We start from the raw sequence: 17,258 nt of genomic DNA, 5'->3' as shown, positions 1-17,258 counted from the left end.
AGTTTAACATTAGAACTTACTTGTTTGTGGCTATATAGCTGAAACTGTCAGTTTTGTCACTTACACATTATGGATACATATCGTCTCCCTTATTTTCATTAAAGATTATTCGATAGTGATTACCAATACATGAAGTGTACTCTTTGCAGAACGCGGCAGGCGAGTTGCGAGGATTCTTTAAGTGTGAGACTGCAACTTTCTCGACCCAAAAATACCAGTAGCTGGCCTCTCACACATGTAAAGTAGATAAGAATTTTAGGAGGATCGTAGAAAACAACATATTAACGCGCGTCTTTGAGGCACTGACGCGACATAACCAAAACACATTCGTTTCTTTGGGCCCGAAAATGCGGAAATTTAATTTGTCAGCCTGGTCTGACATAATAGTCTTGGAAAATTATTGAGAAGTGGGGGGATGCTGCAGGAGAATTGACACTTGTCATGGGATTACTGCTCGTGAGAGGATAGGTTTGGGTCTCAAAGATGATGCGAATGTTACGTGAAAAGACAGGAGGAGCTAAAGTGGCACTTCATCCGCTGCTTATGAAGGAATCACTTCAAATTCTGCTCTCAGAATACGGTATGAGGTTTGGTCATTTCACTTTGCAGCTCCAACTGGAGAGTGATGTAAAGTTTACGTTAGATACCTTTTCGTGATTCACAGGCATCATCCAACACAGTGGCCACCAACCGCAATACACATAGGCAACAAAACGACAATGTCAAAAAAAATGGTAAGACCTCCAGTCGGCTTCGGCGTGTGTAGGTCGCATGTACGCAGTAAACGTTACAGTTTTAATGAGTAGAAGGAAGGTGTCCTTCTGGCACACTTAATTATATGAACTCAAATTTAGGCAGTCATTCTAGTCAGATCGCGGAAACGGATCAGTGAGCTAATTATGTAGTAAGCTACCTATCGGTTCCTTGTGTTGAATCTCAGCCAACCTTAGTTTCATTTAACCGTTTCATATTCTTACGATAATTTGTCATTGAACATGTTCATGTTACACTTCAGTGCAACTACTGCACTCGTTTTGTGTGAGGATTTATAGAAAACAACAAAACAGATGGTAACTTTGACTTTACTTACGTATCTCACCTGGTCACAAATTTAAATTACAGTGTCACTATCCCACCAACCTTTTGATGTTTGCTGTGCAGGGTAGCCGCGTGGTCTAGGGCTCCTTACCACGGTTCGCGCGGCTCCCCCCATCGGAGGTTCGAGTCCTCCGTCGGGCATGGGTGTGTGTGTTGCCTTTAGCGTAAGTTAGTTTAAGTTAGATTAAGTAGTGTGTAAGGTTAGGTACCGATGACCTCAGCAGTTTCGTCCCTTAGGAACTTACTACAAATTTCCCAATTTTTCGAAGCCCGTAGGGCCATAACTCACCTTTAATAAAAAGTTCTTGCGTAAAAATGGTAGTTTACAGTCTTCATTGGCCATCTACATACCGACAAACGATAATTACCTAAGGGGGTAGGCGGTGCGATAGTACTCAGAATTATTCAAAGGATAAGACCTTCTTTGTTATTAGATAATATTATGAGAGGTGCGTGGTTGTATTATAAGATACAGTTGACTCTGTAAATAAAATTCATCCATCTGATGATGAACAAAACTTTCGGGGCAGGTAATTCGCGGAAAAAATATATTTTAATGGAAAAATGTCATCAAGTAGCTGTTTTTGTAACAAACGTGACACAGTTTAATTTGTGGTTGTGGGATGTATTAATTAAGCAGAGGTCATGTTATTATCGCTAATATAAACATTTGAAATAAAATAAAATTACATTGTTAAATGTGTTGGCAGTTAAACATTGTCACATCTTCAATTTCTCCGTTTTCCTTCGATGCTTCAAAATTCATTTCGTTTGTGCAACTAAATGAAAGGCAGCCTGTTTTTTGCCTCTCACTTAGTTGTAAAGACGGAATGTGCATCCAGCAATTTTTTTTTACAAATTTGCATATACCGAGCGTAATATGGCAACCTTATTATCATACCGCGTGTCTGAAGGCTCTCGTCACAATTTGCTACTTCTGTTGATAAGTATATAATTTATGTATGATTATGTTGGAGGAATCTTATCGCGCTATTTCAGGTCATGGAAACAAAGGAACTGAAATTAAATGCTTTGTATAAGACGCAGTGAACGGGGACTGGGACACGGCAGGATAGGGAAGATGTGATGCAAGATTACGGTTTAGTGTCCCATCGACATCGAGGTCACTGGAAACGGAACTGGTCAGTGTAACTTATTTTAATCTATTTGTTCCAAATAATATTCATTACAAGTGTATGAATACTCCCTGTTGTAAACTGAGCTGGTGTAATTGGGACTGGCTCTGAGCACTATGGGACTCAACTGCTGAGGTCATTAGTCCCTTAGAACTTAGAACTAGTTAAACTTAACTAACCTAAGGACATCACAAACATCCATGCCCGAGGCAGGATTCGAACCTGCGACCGTAGCGGTCCTGCGGTTCCAGGCTGCAGCGCCTTTAACCGCACGGCCACTTCGGCCGGCATTGGGACTGGAATATAGTCTATGCCGAAGGCAATGCACTGTCAAAAGAGAGTGTAGCTTGGTACTTGGATTTGAAGGTGTTTCTAGTTTACGTCATTAATTTTCATGTGTTATTAAGGAGCGTCAAGCTCATAACTTGTATGTATGTAGCCATTCCACAATAAGTTAATATTTTATACATCTCAGATGTTGTAGTTTGCAGCCTTATTTGGGCAGCTTACTGTTTCCTTTATGATGCGTGTTGGCAGGGTAGTTCTGGCATCGGACACCGCATTCCTGTTTCCTGGGCCCAGAGCAGGGACGTTTTCTTCCCACTGCGACCCACCCGCGGATTCCGAGACGGCTATCCTCAGTAAATGGCTGTAACTTTTGCGATATATTGCTACGATCCGAATCTTGAACTACGTTGAATATTTTCTTCATACCTCTCTATGCTTCCAAGATACACAAGTTCAAAATTACAGTACTTACACACTTAAAATACCCACATAAAATCCCGTATGAGGCAAAAACCTCTATAAAGTGACGCAGCACACAGAAATATACTGTAAATTGTCTCCATTATTGTCTGGGAGTCCTATGAAGCACTAAAGCACCTGCAAATTTTTATTTGTACGTAAAATGCGGAATGAGGTGTTAAATTAGTTTTGCGTATTCAGAGTCGCATAAGTTAACACCCTGCTGCAGCAGGGAAGGGAATGGAACCACCGGAATAATGCTCCTAACGGAGCTAAAAAATGCAAGCATGTTCGTGTTTCTAGAATGAAATTTTCGCTCTACAGCAGGAGAGCTTCTGTGAAGTTTGGAAGGTAGGAGTCGAGGTACTGACGAAATTAAAGGTGTGAGGAGGGGGCGTGAGTCCTGCTCGGGTAGCTCAGTTGGTAGAGCACTTTCCCGCGAAAGGCAAAGGTCCCGAGTTCGAGTCTCGGTCCGGCACACAGTTTTAATCTGCCAGGAAAGTTTCATGTTCGTGTTTATTTAAAAGGGTCTGATGAGTGAGATATCAGCTGCCTCATTGTACCTTCCTCATCACTCTTAAAAATGTTTTCAAAATGTGTTGGCATTCGAGTACGTTCGTGCTTTCTTGTGCTGAGATGGAAGAAGACAGTGACAGTGGCAATGAGAAGGAAAGGTAATAAATAGTGGAAGATAGTAGACGTTGTGTTACAGAACGAGCGAAGGAGCCAATGGCAGTGTGAGACAGAGGGACACAGTGGGACATAGTTGACAGAGATAGAATGCGGAAGCGTGAAGGAAACAGTGTCCGAAGGGGGAGGGGGGGGGGTTGGGGGGGGGGTCGTAGGAGTAAAGAGATATTGGAAGTGGGTGAGAGCCAGCGATAATGACAGACAGACAGAGTACATGACAACGACAACGAAGAAGAGAGAGTGATAGGGAAAAGACACAGCAGCAGTAGGAAGAAGGAATGAGATATTACGAGTAAGAGGGAGCAAGAGGGAGACGGTGTCAGTGAGAGGGGACAGTAATAGTAGGACAGAACGAAAGAGACAAAGCCAGAGACACAAAGATAGTGACAGTGAGTTGGGCTGAATGAATGAATGTGTGAGAAAGGTCAACTGGGTTTGGATGGGTAGGAGCGACTAACAGAGATGGACTAGTGAGTGCGTTACGGTTAGGGGAGCTTGTCTGGGTTTGAGGTGAGTTATATGCTAAAGAAAGAGCGAATATCTTCGCGTGCCAAAAATTTTGAGGAAGGTAGAATTATGCAGCTGGTACCCCACATTTTAGGCAGAATTTCTTAAATAAACACGAGCATGTTTGCATTTTTCCGTTGATGACATACTAAATAAAAAATAATTGCGTGAAAGTGAGACACTCCAAGGAACAGGGTACGGGAGGAAGGATATAGAATAATCGTAATTATAAATCCGTGAAGCAATTTCCACCAGTTCAGTACGAGTGAGTTTTAATGCAGTCGGATACCCATACATTCCTAGTTGTTTGTAGGACGATTGGGGATAACCTTGATGTAGTTTACGTCTATGTTTAGTCTAATAGGGCTGATCGATATCAGTGTCGAATACAAAGCCTTATCATTTAGTAGAATGGGACTAACAACACTGTGAAAATTTCTGTAAATTTTTAGCAACGATTTGAAACTTATAAATGGATCTAACGAACCTTGAAATAATTTTAACATGTTCTATGTTTCCCATCTTTTTATGTTGATAATGTAAGCAATTGAACTTGTCAACAGAGCATCAGTCCATTGACGGACTGGCACGTCTGATATTTCATTACGTTTATTTCATTTCATCGAAATATGAGACAGCCTCACGCCGATTAATACACTACTGGCCATTAAAAATGCTACACCGCGAAGATGACGAGCTACAGACGCGAAATTTAACCGACAGGAAGAAGATGCTGTGATATTTAAATGATTAGCTTTTCAAAGCATTCACACAAGGTTGGCGCCTACAACGTGCTGACACGGGGAAAGTTTCCAACCGATTTCTCATACAGAAACAGCAGTTGACCGGCGTTGCCTGGTGAAACGTTGTTGTGATGCCTCGTGTTAGGGGGAGTAATGCGTACCATGACGTTTCCGACTTTGATAAAGGTCGGTTTGTAGCCTATCGCGACTGCGGTTTATCGTATCATGACATTGCTGCTTGCGTTGGTCGAGATCCAATGACTGTTAGCAGAATATGGAATCGGTGGGTTCAGGAGGATAATGCGGAACGCCATGCTGGATCCCAACTACCTCGTATCACTAGCAGTCGAGATGACAGGCATCTTATCCGCATGGCTGTAACGGATCGTGCAGCCACGTCTCGATCCCTGAGTCAACAGATGGGGACGTTTGCAAGACATCAACTATCTGTACGAAAAGTTCGACGACGTTTGCAGCAGCATGGACTATCAGCTCGGAGACCATGGCTGCGGTTACCCTTGACGCTGCATCACAAAAAAATGTTCAAATGTGTGAAATGTTACGGGACTTAATTGCTAAGGTCATCAGTCCCTAAGCTTACACACTACTTAACCTAAATTATCCTAAGGACAAATACACACACATGCCCGAAGGAGGACTCGAACCTCCGACGGGACCAGCTTCGTAGTCCACGACTGCAGCGCCTTAGACCGTTTGGCTAATCCAGCGCTGCGCTGCATCACAGACAGGAGCGCCTGCGATGGTGTACTCAACGACGAACCTGGGTGCACGAATGGTAAAACGTCATTTTTTCGGATGAATAAAGGTTCTATTTACAGCATCATGATGGCCGCATCGTGTTTGGCGACATCGCGCTGAACGCACATTGGAAGCCTATATTCGTCATCGCCATACTGGCGTATCATCCTGCGTGATGGTATGGGGTGCCATTGGTTACACGTCTCGGTCACCTCTTGTTCGCATTGACGGCACTTTGAACAGTGGACGTTACATTTCAGATGTGTTACGACCCGTCGCTCTACCCTTCATTCGATCCATGCGGAACCCTACATTTCAGCAGGGTAATGCATGACCGCATGTTGCAGGTCCTGTACGGGCCTTTCAGGACACAGAAAATGTTCGACTGCTGCCATGGACAGCACATTCTCCATATATTTTGGTCATCAGTCTACTGACTTGTTTGATGCGGCCCGCCACGAATTCCTTTCCTGTGCTAACCTCTTCATCTCAGAGTAGCACTTGCAACCTACGTCCTCAATTATTTGCTTGACGTATTCCAATCTCTGTCTTCCTCTACCGTTTTTGCCATCTACAGCTCCCTCTAGTACCATGGAAGTCATTCCCTCATGTCTTAGCAGATGTCCTATCATCCTGTCCCTTCTCCTTATCAGTGTTTTCCACATATTCCTTTCCTCTCCGATTCTGCGTAGAACCTCCTCATTCCTTACCTTATCAGTCCACCTAATTTTCAACATTCGTGTATAGCACCACATCTCAAATGCTTCGATTCTCTTCTGTTCCGGTTTTCCCACAGTCCATCTTTCACTACAATACAATGCTCCAGACGTACATCCTCAGAAATTTCTTCCTCAAATTAAGGCCGGTATTTGATATTAGTAGACTTCTCTTTGCCAGAAATGCCTTTTTTGCCATAGCGAGTCTGCTTTTGATGTCCTCCTTGCTCCGTCCGTCATTGGTTATTTTACTGCCTAGGTAGCAGAATTCCTTAACTTCATTGACTTCGTGACCATCAATCCTGATGTTAAGTTTCTCGCTGTTCTCATTTCTACTACTTCTCATCACCTTCGTCTTTCCCCGATTTACTCTCATTCCATACTGTGTACTCATTAGACTGTTCATTCCGTTCAGCAGATCATTTAATTCTTCTTCACTTTCACTCAGGATAGCAATGTCATCAGCGAATCGTATCATTGATATTCTTTCACTTTGTATTTTAATTCCACTCCTGAACCTTTCTTTTATTTCCATCATTGCTTCCTCGATGTACAGATTGAAGAGTAGGGGCGAAAGGCTGCAGCCTTGTCTTACACCCTTCTTAATACGAGCACTTCGTTCTTGATAGTCCACTCTTATTATTACCTCTTGGTTGTTGTACATATTGTATATGACCCGTCTCTCCCTATAGCTTACCCCTACTTTTTTCAGAATCTCGAACAGCTTGCACCATTTTATATTGTCGAACGCTTTTTCCAGGTCGACAAATCCTATGAAAGTGTCTTGATTTTTCTTTAGCCTTGCTTCCATTATTAGCCGTAACGTCAGAATTGCCTCTCTCGTCCCTTTACTTTTCCTAAAGCCAAACTAATCGTCACCTAGCGCATTCTCAATTTTCTTTTCCATTCTTCTGTATATTATTCTTGTAAGCAGCTTCGATGCATGAGCTGTTAACCTGATTGTGCGATAATTCTCGCACTTGTCAGCTCTTGCCGTCTTCGGAATTGTGTGGATGATGCTTTTCCGAAAGTCAGATGGTATATCGCCAGACTCATATATTCTACACACCAACGTGAATAGTCGTTTTGTTGCCACTTCCGCCAATGATTTTAGAAATTCTGATGGAATGTTATCTATCCCTTCTGCCTTATTTGACCGTAAGTCCTCCAAAGCTCTTTTAAATTCCGAGTCTAGTACTGTATCCTCTATCTCTTCTAAATCGATTCCTGTTTCTTCTTCTATCACATCAGACAAATCTTCACCCTCATAGAGGCTTTCAATGTATTCTTTCCACCTATCTGCTCTCTCCTCTGCATTTAACAATGGAATTCCCTTTGCACTCTTAATGTTACCACCGTTGTTTTTAATGTCACCAAAGGTTGTTTTGACTTTCCTGTATGCTGAGTCTGTCCTTCCGACAATCATATCTTTTTCGATGTCTTCACATTTTTCCTGCAGCCATTTCGTCTTAGCTTCCCTGCACTTCCTATTTATTTCATTCCTCAGCGACTTGTATTTCCTGATTTTCCCGGAACATGTTTGTACTTCCTCCTTTCATCAATCAACTGAAGTATTTCTTCTGTTACCCATGGATTCTTCGCAGCTACCTCCTTTGTACCTATGTTTTCCTTCCCAACTTCTGTGATGGCCCTTTTTAGAGATTTATATTCCTCTTCAACTGTACTGCCTACTGCGCTATTCCTTATTGCTGTATCTATAACGTTAGAGAACTTCAAACGTATCTCGTCATTCCTTAGTAATTCCGTATCCCACTTCTTTGCGTATTGATTCTTCCTGACTAATGTCTTTAACTTCAGCCAACTCTTCATCACTACTATATTGTGATCTGAGTCTATATATGCTCCTGGGTACGCCTTACAATCCAGTATCTGATTTCGGAATCTCTGTCTGACCATGATGTAATCTAATTGAAATCTTCCCGTATCTCCCGGCCTTTTCCAAGTATACCTCCTTCTCTTGTGATTCTTGAGCAGGGTATTCGCTATTACTAGCTAAAACTTGTTACAGAACTCAATTAATCTTTCTCCTCTTTCATTCCTCGTCCCAAGCCCATATTCTCCTGTAACCTTTTCTTCTACTCCTTCCCCTACAACTGCATTCCAGTCGCCCATGACTATTAGATTTTCGTCCCCCTTTGCATACTGCATTACCCTTTCAATATCCTCATACACTTTCTCTATCTGTTCATCTTCAGCTTGCGACGTCGGCATGTATACCTGAACTATCGTTGTCGGTGTTGGTCTGCTGTCGATTCTGATTAGAACAACTCGATCACTGAACTGTTCACAGTAACACACCCTCTGCCCTACCTTCCTATTCATAACGAATCCTACACCTGTTATACCATTTTCTGCTGCTGTTGATATTACCCGATACTCGTCTGACCAGAAATCCTTGTCTTCCTTCCACTTCACTTCACTGACCCCTACTATATCTAGATTCAGCTTTTGCATTTCCCTTTTCAGATTTTCTAGTTTCCCTACCACGTTCAAGCCTCTGACGTTCCACGCCCCGACTCGTAGAACGTTATCCTTTCGTTGATTATTCAGTCTTTTTCTCATGGTAACCTCCCCCTTGGCAGTCCGCTCCTGGAGATCCGAATGGGGGACAATTCCGGAATCTTTTGCCAATGGAGAGATCATCATGACACTTCTTCAATTACAGGCCACATGTCCTGTGGATACACGTTACGTGTCTTTAATGCAGTGGTTTCCATTGCCTTCTGCATCCTCCTGTCATTGATCATTGCTGATTCTTCCGCCTTTAGGGGCAATTTCCCACCCCTAGGACAAGAGAGTGCCCTGAACCTCTATCCGCTCCTCCGCCCTCTTTGACAAGGCCGTTGGCAGAATGAGGCTGACTTCTTATGTCGGAAGTCTTCGGCCGTCAATGCTGATTATTTATCAAAATTGAGGCAGTGGCGGGGATCGAACCCGGGACCGAAGACGTTTTGATTATGAATCAAAGACACTACCCCTAGACCACGGGCTCTATTCTCCATGTTTCCCACCAATTGAAAACGTCTTGTCAATGGTTGCCGAGCAACTGGCTCGTCACAATACGCCAGTCACTACTCTTGATGAACTGTGGTATCGAGTTAAATCTGCATGGGCAGCTCTACCTGTACACGGCATCCAAGCTCTGTTACTCAATGCCCAGGCGTACCAAGGCCGTTAATACGGCCAGAGGTGGTTGTTCTAGGTACTGATTTCTCAGGATCTATGCACCCAAACTGCGTGAAAATGTAATCACATGTCAGTTCTAGTATAATATATTTGTCCAATGAATACCCGTTTATCATCTGCATTTCTTCTTGGTGTAGCAATTTTAATGGCAAGTAGTGTAAGTCTGTTACAATGATTATGGATAACAGCAGTGATTGCAGGGGTTAAGCCGATAAATCCTATCTAAATATTTTCTTCAAGTGGCAGGTAGTTTGCATTTTACATATTTCTATAGCTGATCACTTTACGTAGGTCATGATGACTTGAGAGGAGAGTGGAGGCCTAGGGCAGTGACTTGTGGAACCTCCAGCCTCCAGTAGTGTCCTCAGAGGAGCGAGATCTGGAACTCACAAAAACACATATGGCGCGAGGCCTGCAGGGACGCTTCCGGGCCTGTTTCCGAAAGCAGCTGTGTCCTGATTATTGTCAGGTCAAGCCTCTGGATGTCGGCGTCTGTACATTTGTCCGACAGCCGTGCGCTGCATTGTATGGGGTCAGAGTTTCAACTAAAGAAGTCGTATAGTGAGCCGTGAAGAAATCCTTGTCCTGTGCAGTCCTTTGCCGTTTTACAAGCCGAGCTATCATCTCAAAGCACAGTTCTAAGGAACCGACTTCCCACCTCCTAGAGGAGATAGCAGTGAGAGTACTGGTATAGTGCACATGTTCTCGTGGGGATGGACACAACTGTGTTACGCTTAGAAATTACATCTCTTTGTGAAGTTGTGTGCCGACATTTTGATACCGCTGCACGTGAGGAAACAGCCTCGTGTGCAGTAAATAGCAAAAAAGTTTTCATTGGATAATTTTAAAAAGTAACAGAAACTGGGAAACAGGAGAATTTCAGATGCGGGAGAGCAGAGTGTTAGCTACAATAAAGACTTACTTGAAGAGTTTGTTAAGAATAATATCATTTGCCAGCGGTTAGCGGAACTTTTCAGTTAACAAAAGAGAATTTCGTGAATGTTGTAGGGAACAATGAGTGGGCAGTTATGATGACATTCGACGTTGAGACTCAGGAGAGTACGTTCAAGTTTAACTCTGAGGCGAGTGCACTGAAGGCTAGGGTGCAGTCGAGAACATACTGGAATTTAGAACAGAGCCGAGTACAGTCGAGCTGAGATTGTAGCAGGTTTTTGATGGCGACGTTACAACACGCGGCGGCTGATGTGTTTTTACGGGCGGCCAGCCATATAACTTGCAGCTTCCAAGTTTCTCGGAGACAGAACTCCCAGCTCACGTGAGCAGCACAAATAAACTTACTGTTTGCAAGCAAGTTATATCTATTGATTAGGTTCCGCAACTTTCATATTTGTTCTACAGCGGCGGAGGTGTTATTCATGACAAGGATTGCTATGCTGCTTACGTATGATAGTCGCACACCATTCTGTCTAAATCAGAGTAGTCACCATGATCACTGTAGACTTTTGAGATGGTAGTCTTTCCATTCACCCATCCGAAGTGGACTTTACCAAGTTATTCAAAAAAATGGTTCAACTGGCTCTGAGCACTATGGGACTTAACTTCTGAGGTTATCAGTCCCCTAGAACTTAGAACTACTTAAACCTAACTAACCTAAGGACATCACACACATCCATGCCCAAGACAGGATTCGAACCTGCGACCGTAGCGGTCGCGCATTCCAGACTGTAGCGCCTAGAACCGCTCGGCCACCGCGGCCGGCCCAAGGTATTCGATTACTAGTCAAAATATTTCTCAAGTTTGTAAATGTCAACTTCCGTTTCCTCCGAGCTTTATCGTTCTCAGTATTCTTCTCGCCATTAGTTCAGTGTTAATGTGTGTGAGAATAGAGATTATCATAATAAATCGGATTTAACTTGACCAATTTTTAATTTAATTAGTTTAATGATCCCCTTTTTATTATATTTTCAGAGCACCCTTAACCCAGGACTCATTGGTCAGGGCCATCCTATTACATATCGTTTCCGTTGCTTACGGTTCGTATTATCGCATCTGACTCTGTGGGGAACTATTTGACTTTCGGCATGTGCAACTGAAAGGTATCATTGTGACAGCTAAATCGTCATGTCTGGAGCTGATTTGTAGTCTTACACTGATAAAAATTTTTCCCATTCCATCGTTGCAGGCTTTTACAGCAACCAGTTTAAAAGTGTTTCAGATCAAAAACAGTCTCCATTAGGAAATTATTTAATGTCAATGAATTTCGCCCTTTTGGGGCATCATGGAATTGTATAAAAGTAGCTGGATACGTGACCCGTTACTCACAAAACCACATGAAGGTAAAATAGTATAAGTAGCTGGATACATCACCCACCAGTTATAAAACCGGATATAATGTAAAATAGACGATTGGATTATGTTTGAGCGTATGGCATTGGTGGCCGGGAGACCCCTCGCGGGGCAGTTCGGCCGCCGCTCCACACGTTCTTTAACGCCACTACGGCGACTTGCGCGTGATTGAGGATGAAATGATGATGAAAGACAAACAACACCCAGTTATCTCGAGGCAGAGAAAATCCCCGAGTCCGCCGGGAATCGAACCCGGGACCCTGCGCGCACGAAGCGAGAACGCTACCGCAAGACCACGAGCCGCGGACGATGGGCTATGTATTCGACTACTTTGGTGTCGCAAGCGAAAATGTTTATGTTCTGAAACACTTACAGTGATAGTAACATTGAGACATTCTCGAGTTGGAGACAACGGTGTGGGGAAACTCACTCGTCCTGGGTGAGGTTGGCCTGGTGGTAGTAGGCGTCGGTGTAGTTGAAGAGCTCCCGCTGCGTCTTGGTCTCGCTGCAGATAGTGACGGCTGGGAACGGCACGTCCCACACCGGCGTCGTCGTCTCGGCCAACGTCACGATCACAGGCGTTTCTTCCCACTTGAGCCACACTCTCCGTATCAGGTTGCTGCACAAGGCCAGGCTGATCGCGAACAGGAACAGCCACAGCAACCTGCCGGCAGAACAACGAGACTTTCGAGTGGCACGCCACGGTATCCTCTGTGACTTCTCTGCGTCACTCTACACAGTATTCTACAAAGACTGAAGTTCATAGTTATTAACTTACTTCACCGAGTCCTGCATATACCAGGACCTATCCATCTCTGCGCTAGGAGAAAAGTTAGATGGACACACACACACACACACACACACACACACACACACACACACAGCAAGAGAGAGAGAGAGAGAGATCGAGAAAGAAAGAAGAGAGAGAGAGAGAGAGAGAGAGAGAGAGAGAGAGAGAGAGAGAAAGAGAGAAGAGAGAGCAAGAGAGAAGATTTGTATATACACTCCTGGAAATTGAAATAAGAACACCGTGAATTCATCGTCCCAGGAAGGGGAAACTTTATTGACACATTTCTGGGGTCAGATACATCACATGATCACACTGACAGAACCACAGGCACATAGACACAGGCAACAGAGCATGCACAATGTCGGCACTAGTACAGTGTACATCCACCTTTCGCAGCAATGCAGGCTGCTATTCTCCCATGGAGACGATCGTAGAGATGCTGGATGTAGTCCTGTGGAACGGCTTGCCATGCCATTTCCACCTGGCGCCTCAGTTGGACCAGCGTTCGTGCTGGACGTGCAGACCGCGTGAGACGACGCTTCATCCAGTCCCAAACATGCTCAATGGGGGACAGATCCGGAGATCTTGCTGGCCAGGGTAGTTGACTTACACCTTCTAGAGCACGTTGGGTGGCACGGGATACATGCGGACGTGCATTGTCCTGTTGGAACAGCAAGTTCCCTTGCCGGTCTAGGAATGGTAGAACGATGGGTTCGATGACGGTTTGGATGTACCGTGCACTATTGAGTGTCCCCTCGACGATCACCAGTGGTGTACGGCCAGTGTAGGAGATCGCTCCCCACACCACGATGCCGGGTTTTGGCCCTGTGTGCCTCGGTCGTATGCAGTCCTGATTGTGGCGCTCACCTGCACGGCGCCAAACACGCATACGACCATCATTGGCACCAAGGCAGAAGCGACTCTCATCGCTGAAGACGACACGTCTCCATTCGTCCCTCCATTCACGCCTGTCGCGACACCACTGGAGGCGGGCTGCACGATGTTGGGGCGTGAGCGGAAGACGGCCTAACGGTGTGCGGGACCGTAGCCCAGCTTCATGGAGACGGTTGCGAATGGTCCTCGCCGATACCCCAGGAGCAACAGTGTCCCTAATTTGCTGGGAAGTGGCGGTGCGGTCCCCTACGGCACTGCGTAGGATCCTACGGTCTTGGCGTGCATCCGTGCGTCGCTGCGGTCCGGTCCCAGGTCGACGGGCACGTGCACCTTCCGCCGACCACTGGCGACAACATCGATGTACTGTGGAGACCTCACGCCCCACGTGTTGAGCAATTCGGCGGTACGTCCACCCGGCCTCCCGCATGCCCACAATACGCCCTCGCTCAAAGTCCGTCAACTGCACATACGGTTCACGTCCACGCTGTCGCGGCATGCTACCAGTGTTAAAGACTGCGATGGAGCTCCGTATGCCACGGAAAACTGGCTGACACTGACGGCGGCGGTGCACAAATGCTGCGCAGCTATCGCCATTCGACGGCCAACACCGCGGTTCCTGGTGTGTCCGCTGTGCCGTGCGTGTGATCATTGCTTGTACAGCCCTCTCGCAGTGTCCGGAGCAAGTATGGTGGGTCTGACACACCGGTGTCAATGTGTTCTTTTTTCCATTTCCAGGAGTGTATCTTTTCACATGCTCCAATTCAACCACTGAACCTTATCACACTCCCTAGTCGTCTATATGTGCCCGCCCATTTCACATCCACTTAAGTAGAAACAGCAAAAATTACAAAAGAAAGGAAAGAAGGAAGACTGGGATTAATGACCCGTCGACATCGGGGTCATTATAGACGTAGAACACGCTCGGATTCTGTCAAGGTTAGTGAAGGAAATCCTCCGTGCTCTTTCAAAGTGCTGCGTGCCATCCTCGTATAGGGCAGTTGCTGTGGTCTTCAGTCGAGAGACTGGTTTGATGCAGCTCTCCATGCCACTCTATCCTCTGCAAGCTTCTTCATCTCAGAGTAACTACTGCAACCTACATCCTTCTGAATTTGCTTAGTGTATTCATCTCTTCCCCCCCCCCCCCCCCTCCCCCATGAACCATGGACCTTGCCGTTGGTGTGGAGGCTTGCGTGCCTCAGCGTTACAGATAGCCGTACCGTAGGTGCAACCACAACGGAGGGGTATCTGTTGAGAGGCCAGACAAACGTGTGGTTCCTCAAGAGGGGCAGCAGCCTTTTCAGTAGTTGCAAGGGCAACAGTCTGGATGATTGACTGATCTGGCCTTGTAACAATAACCAAAACGGCCTTGCTGTGCTGGTACTGCGAACGGCTGAAAGCAAGGGGAAACCACGGCCGTAATTTTTCCCGAGGGCATGCAGCTTTACTGTATGTTTAAATGATGATGGCGTGCTCTTGGGTAAAATATTCCGGAGGTAAAATAGTCCCCCATTCGGATCTCCGGGCGGGGACTACTCAAGAGGATGTCGTTATCAGGAGAAAGAAAACTGGCGTTTTACGGATAGGAGCGTGGAATGTCAGATCACTTAATCGGGCAGGTAGGTTAGAAAATTTAAAAAGGGAAATGGATAGGTTAAAGTCAGATATAGTGGGAATTAGTGAAGTTCGGTGGCAGGAGGAACAAGACTTCTGGTCAGGTGACTACAGGGTTATAAACACAAAATCAAATAGGTGTAATGCAGGAGTTGGTTTAATAATGAATAGGAAAATAGGAATGCGAGTAAGCTACTACAAACAGCATAGTGAACGCATTATTGTGGCCAAGATACACTCCTGGAAATGGAAAAAAGAACACATTGACACCGGTGTGTCAGACCCACCATACTTGCTCCGGACACTGCGAGAGGGCTGTACAAGCAATGATCACACGCACGGCACAGCGGACACACCAGGAACCGGGTATAGTGGGCATGCGGGAGGCCGGGTGGACGTACCGCCGAATTGCTCAACACGTGGGGCGTGAGGTCTCCACAGTACATCGATGTTGTCGCCAGTGGTCGGCGGAAGGTGCACGCGCCCGTCGACCTGGGACCGGACCGCAGCGACGCACGAATGGACGCCAAGACCGCAGGATCCTACGCAGTGCCGTAGGGGACCGCACCGCCACTTCCCAGCAAATTAGGGACACTGTTGCTCCTGGGGTATCGGCGAGGACCATTCGCAACCGTCTCCATGAAGCTGGGCTACGGTCCTGCACACCGTTGGGCCGTCTTCCGCTCACGCCCCAACATCGTGCAGCCCGCCTCCAGTGGTGTCGCGACAGGCGTGAATGGAGGGACGAATGGAGACGTGTCGTCTTCAGCGATGAGAGTCACTTCTGCCTTGGTGCCAATGATGGTCGTATGCGTGTTTGGCGCCGTGCAGGTGAGCGCCACAATCAGGACTGCATACGACCGAGGCACACAGGGCCAACACCCGGCATCATGGTGTGGGGAGCGATCTCCTACACTGGCCGTACACCACTGGTGATCGTCGAGGGGACACTGAATAGTGCACGGTACATCCAAACCGTCATCGAACCCATCGTTCTACCATTCCTAGACCGGCAAGGGAACTTGGTGTTCCAACAGGACAATGCACGTCCGCATGTATCCCGTGCCACCCAACGTGCTCTAGAAGGTGTAAGTCAACTACCCTGGCCAGCAAGATCTCCGGATCTGTACCCCATTGAGCATGTTTGGGACTGGATGAAGCGTCGTCTCACGCGGTTTGCACGTCCAGCACGAACGCTGGTCCAACTGAGGCGCCAGGTGGAAATGGCATGGCAAGCCGTTCCACAGGACTACATCCAGCATCTCTACGATCGTCTCCATGGGAGAATAGCAGCCTGCATTGCTGCGAAAGGTGGATATACACTGTACTAGTGCCGACATTGTGCATGCTCTGTTGCCTGTGTCTATGTGCCTGTGGTTCTGTCAGTGTGATCATGTGATGTATCTGACCCCAGGAATGTGTCAACAAAGTTTCCCTTTCCTGGGACAATGAATTCACGGTGTTCTTATTTCAATTTCCAGGAGTGTAGATACGAAGCCCACACCTGCTACAGTAGTACAAGTTTATATGCCAACTAACTCTGCAGATGACGAAGAAATTGAAGAAATGTATGATGAGATAAAAGAAATTATTCAGGTAGTGAAGGGTGACGAAAATTTAATAGTCATGGGTGACTGGAATTCGAGAGTAGGAAAAGGGAGAGAAGGAAACATAGTGGGTGAATATGGATTGGGGGAGAGAAATGAAAGAGGAAGCCGTCTGGTAGAATTTTGCACAGAGCATAACTTAATCATAGCTAACACTTGGTTTAAGAATCATAAAAGAAGGTTGTATACATGGAAGAACCCTGGAGATACTAAAAGGTATCAGATAGATTATATAATGGTAAGACAGAGATTTAGGAACCAGGTTTTAAATTGTAAGACATTTCCAGGAGCAGATGTGGACTCTGACCACAATCTATTAGTTGTGACCTGTAGATTAAAACTAAAGAAACTGCAAAAAGGTGGGAACTTAAGGAGATGGGACGTGGATAAACTGAAAGAACCAGAGGTTGTACAGAGTTTCAGGGAGAGCCTAAGGGAACAATTGA

At 45.8% G+C, this 17,258-nt stretch overlaps 1 protein-coding gene across 1 annotated transcript in view; it reads right to left on the bottom strand.

Moving 5' to 3' along the window:
• The window catches only part of LOC124594430 (pickpocket protein 28-like), a 141,712-nt gene that overhangs the window by 95,451 nt on the left and 29,003 nt on the right, over positions 1 to 17,258 (bottom strand). Inside the window, exon 2 of the mRNA XM_047132806.1 lies at positions 12,341 to 12,574. Within this exon, the coding sequence (XP_046988762.1) occupies positions 12,341 to 12,574 (234 nt within the window). The remainder of the gene's footprint in view (positions 1 to 12,340; positions 12,575 to 17,258) is intronic.

The sequence above is a fragment of the Schistocerca americana genome, chromosome 2, assembly GCF_021461395.2.
Source record: "Schistocerca americana isolate TAMUIC-IGC-003095 chromosome 2, iqSchAmer2.1, whole genome shotgun sequence".
NCBI lineage: Eukaryota > Metazoa > Arthropoda > Insecta > Orthoptera > Acrididae > Schistocerca > Schistocerca americana.
This window is presented reverse-complemented; position numbering and strand designations above follow the sequence as displayed.